Source organism: Pelecanus crispus, chromosome 1 (assembly GCF_030463565.1).
Source record: "Pelecanus crispus isolate bPelCri1 chromosome 1, bPelCri1.pri, whole genome shotgun sequence".
NCBI lineage: Eukaryota > Metazoa > Chordata > Aves > Pelecaniformes > Pelecanidae > Pelecanus > Pelecanus crispus.
In genome coordinates, this window is record NC_134643.1 from 66123582 (window position 1) to 66135445 (window position 11864).

Sequence of the window (11864 nt, forward strand, 5' to 3'; positions counted from 1 at the left end):
TTCCCGCCAGCCAGAAGCAGCTGTGTCACCCTGCCACACATCAGCAGCAAAGAAAACATCCCTTTACCCTCTGCTTATAGAGGGGAAAATATCGCACTTCTATGTGGGGAAAGATTAGATTAGTAGGCTTGGGAACTGTGGGTAGTCTTTTCCAAGCTGCAAAAATGTCATCTCACATAACGTCTCTGGAGGCTGGAGAGAATAAGGTAGCTGAGGCAGTGGTGGGATCTGGGTGGCTCTGAAGGAGTGCTTGGGAGCACAGAATAAGTAGGCTGAAGGACTAAACAGAATAAACAGGTAGGTGCTCAACAAAAAGCCCTTTATCTTCTGTCTTTCCTTTCCATGTAAATCCAAGGAATGGCCTCAGAAGCATCAAGCTGATCTCATGTATCTGGGTCCAACTGAGACACCTCCAGAAGAGCCAGAGGAGAAGCCATCCAGGCCTCCTCTGTATGTGAGGCTTTACAGACGACTTCGGTTATACTGGTCATCTCCTCCAAAAGGTGAGGTGTGTGTATTTTGGCATAAACTCACAGGCAGGCTTTACTCCTCTAATAGATCAGAGAGGCAGGGGGTGGGGCGGGCGGGGAGGGGGGGGGCAGTGGCGGTGGCGGTGTCTGCTTTACTTTTCTGCTCTCTCATTTTTATATTATTATGATTTATTAAAACTGTGACTTTGTCAAGATAGCTACATGATATCTGCCAGAAATGGAACAGAGTAGCCCTGTCAGTACTTGTGATCTCATAAACAGAGATGCATTTGTAAAGAACCCAGGGCGTTCCCTGGGCTCACAGTTGCTTGCCATTGCAATGGAAGCCTCCATAGGTGATAGTTGGCTCTTATGGGCAAGCTTCTTGAAATCTTCCTCCTAATGAATGGCTTCTTAGTGGGCTGGTGAGAGAGAAGCAGCCCTTGTTTTTCTGGGTGGGGGGAGTTGCTGACACAGAGCAACAAATGTTACTTAAAATAGAACAATAAAACTTGGGCCATGCAGAAGCCTTAAGTTGCTGTTAGTACATTAAATTTCCTTCTGTACCATAAATTTTCTTCTGTGTGCTCTGTGAGCCTCTCTTGGGTTGGGTTGTTAGCTAGGCGGTGCATGTGGCAGACTGCAGGAGGAAGGGGAGCATGTATTTTGTGCAATCTGGAGTGAGGCAAAGTGCTTCTTATTCCTTCTTGGCTAGCAGAGGTGATTTAGACAGAAGTGTGGACTAAGTGACCTGTATATGAGAACTCAATCCTGGGGTTTCCTCCTGTAGAAAATACATGTTACCACTGCATTCTGAATATTGGATTCCTGGTTTTTTGGTAGCAGTGCTTCATGTGTTTTCTAAATGTTCCTGTAATACTGGTCCAGGAGCATCTGTTAATCCCTGGGTATAAGGACTCACAGGGCTGCCATGTAATGTGCTTGATAGTCTTTCCTGCTACTATGTGAATACTGGTGGTATTTTTTTAGTTTCTTTAAGTATTCCCAAGCTCCCTTTTCCTTTTTTAAGATTTTGATGTTTGAAAGAAACAAAGCTAGTGGTCATAGTGGGTCAGTGATTCTTGCAGATTGATGTTTCATGCTTCATAGCAATGAAATGATGATCTGTGTAATTAAATTCCACTTAATGATACCTTCTCTTCTGGATTCACAGAAGTCCCCCATGAGGTAACCCCAGAGGACTGGGAAGAACTGAAGCTATCCACCATTGAGCTTTCCATTGCAACTCGGAACAGGCAGCTTGATCTGACAGTAAGACCATAGTATAACTGGATTCCAAATGCTGCCTACCCACACAGTTTTCCTTTCTTGCTAAACTCCCATTTTTGTGTCTACATAAATAAAACTTACTACCCCATGCAAGGAGGGGCCCATGACTGAATCCAGGAACGGGCAAGTTTCAGAGCCGGTGTAAAAGCACTGGAGACCCATGTAAAACTGGGATGCAGTGGGATCAGGAAGAATTTGTGTAACGAGAAGGTTTCACTAGCCAAACAGAAGCTTTAGAATTGCTCAGGAGAAAACAAGGCATCAAAGTAGGCACTCCTTTCCTTCTTGACCCATGGGAGAGCGATTCTATTTTATCAGCTGGTGCTGGAAGGAAGCTGTGAGCCTGAATGTCTGCCTGGAATTGTGGCTTTTTGTCTGTCTTTTGGCTTGTAGAGCAAAGAGTTAAAAAGAACTGGGATGAGAGAAAGGACAGGGGCTGCGCTGAGTTAAAGGACAGCAAATGCAGGTGGTTGTGGAAGAGTAGAACCAAGGGAGCAAGGGGACTGTTCCTGTCATAACCTTCTCAACGTGCTCATACTACTCATTCACTGTTTTAAAACCTGTCTTTGGCTTATGTCTGTGTTTTGGTGCAATTTTATTGCTGTGAAAGCTATTTGGATAGAAGTCAGTCTTTAATTTTACTGGAAAATGCTAACACAGTGATCCTGTACTTGTGAGTTGCCCTTCATGTCTTCCTCATGGCTGCAGGAAACTGCTACACCCAGATTAACAGCAGGTGTTGAACTTACTGCAACATGTTTCTTGCTCAGAATTCAGGGTCTTTAAGAACCTGAAAATTTGTGTTATATTGATATGTTATCTTTATCAGTCAAAAAAAATCCCCAGGCAAATCTAGTCTTAAAATTTCCTCCTGTTTTCTCCTTAGAATGTACCACATAAATTTTTGTTTCTTCTTCATCAATGGCTTATGATTTGGACCACCAGTGTCCTAGTAATGGTAGAAACTGGATGCAGACTACCAGGGTATTTGGTTTTTTAGTGGTTTCTAGATAGCCCTTGAAGAAAACAGTTTTGGTTCTTGAAGTGCATTAGAGTCAGTGATTTAAAGTAAAACCAGACCTACCAAGAACTGAAAAACTATCTCATTGCCACAGACTTTATGCCTTCAAGATGCACTTTAATGCTAGTATTGAACAAAGAAGTGATGTAGGGTTCTTGGGCCTCTTGCATAGCCTAGAGAAAAGGACAAGTTTATATTAGGGCAGTTGCACTTTTCTGTTTCTAGAGCTGGAAGTAGCTTGATACTGCGTCTTTTTTTCTACAGATATGGACCCCTTACAACTGCTTTTAACTTCCGCTCTTGAAGCCATTGTCCCTGTAGCCATGAAAGCTGAACAACAGCTCTCTCAAATCGATACCAGGGCATATCTGCAGGGTATTGTCAGACACCCCTGTCTTTCTGTCTCATCTCAGATTCAGGCCTAGGCTGCCTTGTTGAAGAGAAGCTGATAAAGCCATACAGGTGCAGCTCAGACAGTGCCAAGCCTACCTCTGCATATACAGCAAAAGAACAAAACAAGTTATACTAATAGACGCATTTATTTTTACTTTTGTCATTTTCATTGCATCTGCACTAGGACCTTTGCCAGGACAGAAATGTTAAAATAAATAAAGAAAATAAATAAATAAAAAATGAATTGCATCTTAATCAAAGTTGCTTTCCCGGCAAAAGCTTTACTGTATACTTGATTTAAGGGCAGGCTGTAAATAGAAAAGAAGCTAAGTAAGGAGTTTAAAGGAATGATATCAAGAACACTTTGACTTCCAATTTGTATTGCTTAAAATTCTCTTACTGTAGTGTTTTGGTGGCCAAATGTTGCATCATTGTACTATTGCTTAAAGTCATGAAAGACCCATTGATTAGAAATCTTTGTGAACAGAAGTAACCCCAAGTGATCTGCTATTACTGTCTTTATTATGTGAAACGTAACAAGAAGCCAAATGTGTGAATCATTATTTCACTTGTTGTGGTATTTATTATTGAATAGTCATCAGTGAGAATTTACTATCTATAATTTATAATCCAAATATCAAGTTGAGAGTGGAAAAAAAGCATGAAATGCAGAAATGCATCTTCTGCCTCCTTTTGTGGGACAAAGGACTGGGCATTTTGTGAACATATTGCAGTATCATGGGTGTGGCATTTTGAAGTATTAACTGCTTCATTTCTTGAATCTTTTTTGCATAGCGCACCGAAGACTTCATGGATATTTGCATTGAAGCAGATGCTGTCAGCAAAGGACAGTTTGTAAACCGAGGGTGAGTATGGGAAGGCTGCAGAAAGATGACAGAATCTCTGTATGGGTCGGAACACTAATTCTCAGAAGTGTGCTGTTTTTCTCTGATCTTGTGCTGCAAAATTCAGCAGCAGAGGACTGCAAAGGACACCATGAAATGCTTCATGAGGATTACTGATTTTGTTCTCTAAAATTCGTACTAATTTTCTCTTTCTGGAAACAAGGCAGAGCACTCTACCTGGAGTTCTTCCTAGCTTCTGAGTTTGCTATACCTTTAATCTTTTTCCCCATTGCTATTGATTGGTGCTACTTGAATAATAATGTCATAACTGAGTTTTATAGACAGCCATACAGACTTGGCCCCAGAATCTTTTAGCCCTAGCTGCTCAGTGGATTGAGAGGTGGGTCACAGAGCTGATATGTTTGTACTAGTGGTACCTGGAATTTTTGAACTCTTGATTAGACAGGCCCTGCTTCTAAGTGAAGGGCTCCCTTGACTCAGTAACTCTTCTGAGAAATTAGGACTGAGCTGGAAGAACTTTTGGAAGAGAATTTAAACAGGGACTTGAAGCAAATTTATTGGTGATGCTTGCTCATGGAGTAAGAAGGCTGCAGGTATGAAGCAGCAGCGCGTAGAGAAAGAGTGAACATGTATTGCTTCCTTTGTGCTTGGAATGTTGTCTTGTAGTGTGTTTGTTCCTCCTGATCTCACCAGACACAAATCTGAGCTGCTTTTTCCAGCTCCTCTGTCCTGGTTTTGGCTGGAATAGAGTTAATTTTCTTCCTAGCAGCAGGCACAGTGCTGTGTTTTGGATTTAGTAGGAGAAGAATGTTGATAACACACTGATGGTTTAGTTGTTGCTAAGTACTGCTTATGATAGTCAAGGACTTTTCAGCTTCCCATGCTCTGCCAGGTGCACAAAAAACTGGGAGGGGGCACAGCCAGAATAGTTGATCCAAACTGACCAAAGGGCTATTCCATACCATATGACGTCATACTCAGTATATAAACTCGGGGAGGTTGGCCGGGGAGCAGCAATAGCTGCTCGGGACCTGTCTGGGTATCGGTTGGCAGGTGGTGAGCAATTGCATTGTGCATCACTTGCTTTGTATATTATTATTATTATTATTATCATCATCATTATTATATTGTTATTATTACCATTACTATTTTATTTTATTTCAATTATTAAACTGTTCTTATCTCAACCCAGGAGTGTTTCTCTCACTCTTACTCCTCCGATTCTCTCCCCCATCCCATCGGGGCAGGGGGAGTGAGCGAGCAGCTGCGTGGTGCTTAGTTGTTGGCTGGGGCTAAACCACGACATCCACCATACAGTCCCACTAGCAAATACATTGCATCTTCAGTGCAGTTTTTACCAGCAACAGATTTTCATACTAAATCCAAGAGTGCTCTTCTGCATGTTACCTTTTTATTTGCTAATACTGTTTTATAGTCTTAGAGCTCCCTCTAGTGAAACCAATGGAAAGATTTCAATGCATTTATGCCTGCTTGTCATCACCCTAATAACTCCAGCATGTATGTCTTGTTCATGATACTAATAGCAGCAGCAGGCCCCTTATTTGAACATCCCGTGAGCCTCAGTGGGTATAGTATCTTCTGACCTATGCATACACAGTAAGTCAGGTTACCATCTGCAACTGCTTTTAAATTGCATTAGCCATGTGGACCATAGGTTGCTTGGGACTGAAATCTTTGCTTTGAAGACTACGGAAGAAAAGGAGGAGGAGATTTACCCATTAGCAGCAAGAGGAATCTGGCATCTTAAAGGAGTCAGACAAAGGAGATGCTATGCTGGGTTCCTGGATACTTTGCTAGCAGAAAAAATGTATATGAATTTGTGTGATTTAAGGGAGGGGTATTCAAGTGTACACCCACCATAAGGAATGTCTCCCATGTGGAATGGACATGCTTCACACAGTAGTATGTCGCATTTTCTGACTGCAGTTACACTGTCATGCAGAAAAAGCCTCTGATGAGAGTTGACATGCCCTGCTGGCTAGAGCTAATTAGAGGCAGTACCAAAAGCTTTGAGCTGCTGTTCAAGGAAAGTTCAAAGAAACAAGCTCTTTTGATTAAACAGTGCCCAAAAGTCTGTAGGTAACAAAGAAAGAGAAAGGGGGGGGTGTAGGGTGGGGGAGCCGCGGGAGGGACTGGTTAGTCCTACGGAGAGGAGTCAGAAGAGGAAAAAATGTGCCCTGGTTTTGCAAGGCAAAATCAGGGTGTTCAGAGAAGCTCTTCACCACACAGTGCCCTTTGGCAGCTAGGTTTGAATCGAGCCCATTATTAGAGGCTCCCCTTTGCCTAGCACCAACAGGGTTTGTCTTTGGAAATGTGTGAAGAAGCTCTTTCTTTTTAATTCTTTTTTTAATGAATAGTTTTAAACTCCATCAGAATTTGGGGGGTTGAAAAGGTTTTTAGGGAAAACACCTTATCACTATCATCAGATACCAAGGTGGTTTTTTATATTGAAGAGGGCACTGACATGAGCTGATCAGAACTGATGGATCATCCAGCAGGAAACTACCGTGCAGGCTCAGGCAGTGTGTGTGGGGGATGTGTGTGGGGGGGTGCATCAGAGTGCTGGAGGGCAACTGCTGTTGGATTTCAAAGAAAGAAGTGGGTTATCTCAGGTGTACAAAAGCGCCCTCCGGCTGTGGATCAGATTTGTGAGAACAAGAGCATCTGCAGCACGAGTAGAGCTGATGTTTAGATAAGGTGGGGTAAGAACAGGTGGTTACACTGTAGTGCTTACTAAGAAGTGCTGGAGGGAAGGAGAGTAGAGATGGAAAGTGTAGCATCAGTAATCCACATCCTGATAGCCAGTTTAGATTCTGTGTATGAAAGTACGGAGAGCTGTCACTCCAGGCCATCAATACCGTTACCAGCTACAGTGCAGGAGACTGGGTTTTTTGGTTAGAGAGTCTTACTCTGAATCATTTCACATTGGCTGCTTCTGGAGATGGGAACTAGGTTAAAATTGTGTGTGTCACCTGCAGTAGGTGTTGTGGTTCTCTCTCTGCCTGTATTTTTGTAATTCAGCGCATGGGGTGGGGTAAAACAATCGATTGGAACTGTTGCTGTTAGGCTTTGGTCTTGCTCCTGTTTCACCTTGCTGTCTTGTCTTGAGTAAGGAGCAGTATCAGATGGAAATGATTTCTGATCCTTTTATACTGGGTCACTAGAGAGGCAACCACTGCAAGTGGAGCTGTGTCTATTTGCTTCTACCAGTGTTCTCCTTTGACTGATCTTTCATTCCATGTCATGTCTCTTTTGAGCTTCCCTTGACCCCATAATTGCATCTATGTAGGGCCTCATTTACCCTCGTGGACCAAAAACTCTACTTGCTCGCCTGAGTGCAGTATCTAGGACCTTGTATGTCAAACTTCAAGCAGGTTAAACCTTAAGCAGGGAATCTTGGTGCTTGTTTGTACAGCACTGTGTAAACCTACAGTATTGCATGCCATCAATGATTTATAATTTATATTGCTGGGAGAATGTTTAATTCCCTCACATTCACTCATTAATCTTTTAGTATATACATATTTGATTAAAAACAAACTTTCCACAGTTAATCTTGCTTCTGTCCTTCCCTGCCCTTTCCTTTGGTGTCTTCGTTTTTCTTCCTTTGTCTTGTGATTATAATCTCCTGTTTCAACCCTCTCTTCTCATGTTCTTTCTCTGGGATTTTCTGTGATTTTAAGAGGCGCTCCTGTTCCTCAGGGCATAGAGGGCTTGGTGTGTAGGGAGTTTCTGGCATGTTTTTGTGACTTCTTTTCCTGGGCAATATTTAAATACACTCTTCTTTCATATCAGTCTACAGAATAGACAGGAAAGTTGGGGACAGCTGGCATTGCCTGTTGGAGGAGTATTTGTGGTAATTCTGCTGTGCTTGAGAGCTGTGATGTATTAACACTGTAACTCTCTGCTGTCCCCTTTGCTATTTCTTTGTTGCTGTCTGTCTGGAGAGGGGCCCAAACTGAGGGGTTACTGCCTAGGGTGGGGTGTACCCTTTGGCTGACCTTTGACAAAAGGTTATGTGTGTTTTCAGTCAGGAGGCCAGAGGTAGGTCAGTGTACCCAAGAGCTTGTGCTTACTCTGCAGCAGCACGCATTGGGAAGAGGAATCACAATGCGCTATTTTTTAACAGTCGATCCAGTGACAGGACAGCAACCTAAGTCTTGAAAAAGACCACATGGCACTTGCACAACCAGCTTTCTAAGACAGGCATCTGCCTTCTGTGTGCTGCCATTTGACATCCACAGAAGTAGGAAAGTAGCACTTGTCTAACTACAGTATGTAAGACAGAACCTCACAGGCACCAGAAGAGAGAGAGTAACTGACAAAAACAGGTATATTATTTGGAGTGGGTAAAATGATCGTGTTCTGGGGGTTTCTTCACAAGAATGATATAAAAGCAGCTAGCAAGAAACTTCATGCTGACTGGTGTTGATGTGAGAAGAGGGATTTGTTTGTTTTTAGATGGTAGTTTAGTGGTTCAGTATAACTGTAATTCTATCAGGTCTTTTGGCTTAGGGTTGTTTAGGTCGCTGGTAAGTTACGTGGGTGCATGGGACATGAGGAGATGATAGTCATTGACTGCACGAATTGTACAGTTCCGCATGTAAGTGAGGAGTGCAAAACTATGCTGTATGTTCAAACATATTCAGTGAGCCTCAGAGCTGAAGCTGGTTGGAGGTTGTTGGTGCATACTGTTATATGTATTGACTGCAGCAGGAGAGGAAATGTCTATTTTACTTTCTCACAGTTAAACCCACAAATATTTGTGTATATACATAACCTCTAAGTTTACCAAATGCATAGTGACTTACCAACCCACAATCACATTATCCCTAAAGACAGCTATTTCCTGGAGAATCATCTACTTACCTTACCTCTCTTTTGGTTTGAACAGAAGTCAAAAGATGCGTGATCCACATATGTGCCCTGAAGGGAGTCAGTGCATCCAAGCCAGCAGATGCATCTTGCAACTTCCAGAGGTGAGAAGTTGAGGGAGTTGGAAAACTCTGTCACTTCATTTCCTCATGCTAGTTGATGCTGCATATTAAGAATCCCTACCCCAAATCTGGGAGGTTGATTACGCTGCTAGTGAGACACTCAGTTTCTCAGTGTGGCAACTCAGTCCCTGACTAGGAGACACATACTGGAAAGTGGTCTGTAAAGTAGAGGGGAGACATCATTCTGCCAGTAAATAGTGACATACCTTTTATATAGACAGCGGTGGTGGTTGTAAAGGGTCTCTTAATCAGGTGCATTGCATATGCACACCTTCTTCTCCTTAGTATTGAAGACTGAATTCCTCATCTACATTTTACCCTAGAAGGGATTGTGCTATATAGAAGATAAATATTAGAAGCTTTATGGAGACCAAGGAGGGTGACACAAGCCAGTGGGGCTTAGATCACTATAGGGAAGTGTCTTGAAACTTTGAATAGATGAGGCTGAAAAAGAAGCCAAAACTGTGTCCGCCTCAGTTTAGATTAGTCTTTTGTTGCCTCTTAGAAATAAGAGGCTGTTATTGCAGCCATGGGGAGGACTGTTTCTTGTTTTTGCAAGGATGTGAAGTCAATCTCATAGATAATTTCTATCTTCAAATGATCTATCATTCAGCGAAAAGAATTTCATATTAAGAGAGAATAGAACATGCCAAAAGGTGAAAAAATCTGTGGCTACAAAGTGGAAATAATGAATTACGATGTCATGATTAGCCAGCATCCTAATACTTGCATCAAGCTCATATCATGGCAGTTTTGTGATTCTGAAAGAATACTCTGGAGTGCTGGGCTAAGTACAGCTGAGCCGCAAGTAAGGGTTGTGGTATAAAATGAGCACTTCGTACTGCAGCTGCTGCAAAGATGTTCAGAGTATGTGTGCGTGGCACAAAGCAGTACTGTTCAATTCCTTAACCTGGCTCTCATGAAGGAACTGGAGGCTGCTTGGATGGGTCTCAAGAGCTTTGCAGAGAACTAGGATATGTTGATCCAGGTGGACTGCTATACCTCTGACTTCCAGGACCTGTGCTACTTTCTCTAATCTGTGCTGTTGTGGTGTACCAGTTCACTTGGAGCTAGTTTGAGTATCCATTTAACGTAGCCCTTACCTTGAGTCAAGTGCATGCAAAGCAGTCACCAGATTTGTTCAGGTAAACTTCAACCTGCCATTTTGATGAATGGTTTTAATCATTGGTGACTTTATCAGCGTTAAAGAAAATGCTCAAGAAAATTCTACTGCTGAGTAATTCCTGACCTGTGAATTACTTTGCATCTCACGTTTCAGATCAATATCGTAAAAAAAATACCAAAAGGTGTTTGTAACATGGATTTAATAGGAGTTATTTAGCAGGCACTTCTGCAGATTAGCTTGTGTCACCACTGGCAGACCAACATCTAAGTGCATATAATTGTAGTTCCAATAGCAAAGAATCCTTCAGTATAAACAATGTGGGTCGTTAAAGCTCCCTAGCATTTCATTATCACCAATTAGCAACTAAGTGAGGTAACATCTTATGCAACAGTCTCTTAATATATTACGTGAAGGATAGCTCTCGCTGTGTTGTTGAGACCAAATGGGCTGGAAGGCAATAGGGAGGGCGTCATCTTGGATAAGACTCAGCTAAGTATTCAACTGTAGTCTATTAGTAAAATCAGTATTACAGCATTGCTAAAATAATTTGTTTGATGTTTAACGCTGATCAGCACTGTTATCTGTACACAGGGCACTGAGGGATCCTTTGGCATTGATAATGAGGAATATGAAGCTATGCCTGTGGAGGTGAAGCTATTACCCCGGAAACTCCGGTTCTTCTGTGATCCCAGAATGAGAGAGCAGATGCTCCATGCAGCAGTACAGTGAGAATTCATGTCAAAGGGGCCAGTGTTTACCAGTCTTACCAGGGGCTCTTCAAGACACGAGACCTCACTGACTTGATTAGCCCCACCAGACTAATAAGCCATTTAGCTATTTTTATGCACAAGTTAATTCCATTGGAAGTAGCTGATTTGGCTAGTCTCAAAGGGGTTAAAAATGCAAATGAAAATTCTAAGAAATGCATGTTAACTCGATGGCATCTTTTTTTCCCCTAAAGAAGTCATCAGTGTTCCATTTACAGCACTGCAGGCTGAGTGCTGTGTGCCAGATGCTACTGCTTTAATGCAATTGTACATTAAAGTAAAATGAAAGCACATTTGTCCTTGTATTTCAAGAGTTTAGGTCTACTTTACCTATGTATAAATCTCGAAAAACCTGGGATCTTGGAAAAATTTGTTTTGGGGGAGTAATGCAACGGAGGTCTATGAAATGTTGGAATTGCCACATTAAAACAGGTGGTTGGTTATGTACTCTGTCACAAAATAACTTGGAGATCGGCGATACAAAGCTTCAGAGGAAGTTTAAAAATTGCCCATACGTATCTGGATATTTATGTTATTTTTTTTCATCTTGCCTGATTCAACAGCACAGAGTTCCAGTTAATAATATAGTAGAAATATATTCCATTGATCAAGTTTAGGTATGTTATACAGAAGCAAATTGGAAAATGTCATCATTGACCCAAAGCTGTATGAAGTACATGCGGAAAGACTCTTTAACAAGCCAAATGAGTCTTTGTAAGTATTCCTTTTATTCCTGTAGTAGTATAACACAAATAAGGGCATCCAAGTAACTTTTATTCATTGTGTCTGGTTGCTCTTTAATGTAAACAGTGCTCATCAGTCCTTATGCAACCTACGTTCTCTGGAGACCCAGTGCTGTAATTAGTTTTGTTGCTTTTCTGAGCTTTTGTTTATAGCTTCACTTTAATTGCTG

General features: G+C 41.9%; 1 protein-coding gene across 1 annotated transcript in view; it reads left to right on the top strand.

Annotated features, from left to right (window-relative positions):
* AGK (acylglycerol kinase) overlaps nucleotides 1–10916 on the top strand; it is a 37518-nt gene extending 26602 nt beyond the window's left edge. The window contains exons 11-15 of the mRNA XM_075717860.1: nucleotides 356–503; nucleotides 1645–1742; nucleotides 3970–4040; nucleotides 8956–9040; nucleotides 10776–10916. Coding sequence (XP_075573975.1) covers nucleotides 356–503; nucleotides 1645–1742; nucleotides 3970–4040; nucleotides 8956–9040; nucleotides 10776–10913 — 540 coding nt within the window. The 3' untranslated portion in view covers nucleotides 10914–10916. The remainder of the gene's footprint in view (nucleotides 1–355; nucleotides 504–1644; nucleotides 1743–3969; nucleotides 4041–8955; nucleotides 9041–10775) is intronic.
* Nucleotides 10917–11864: the final 948 nt, after the last annotated feature.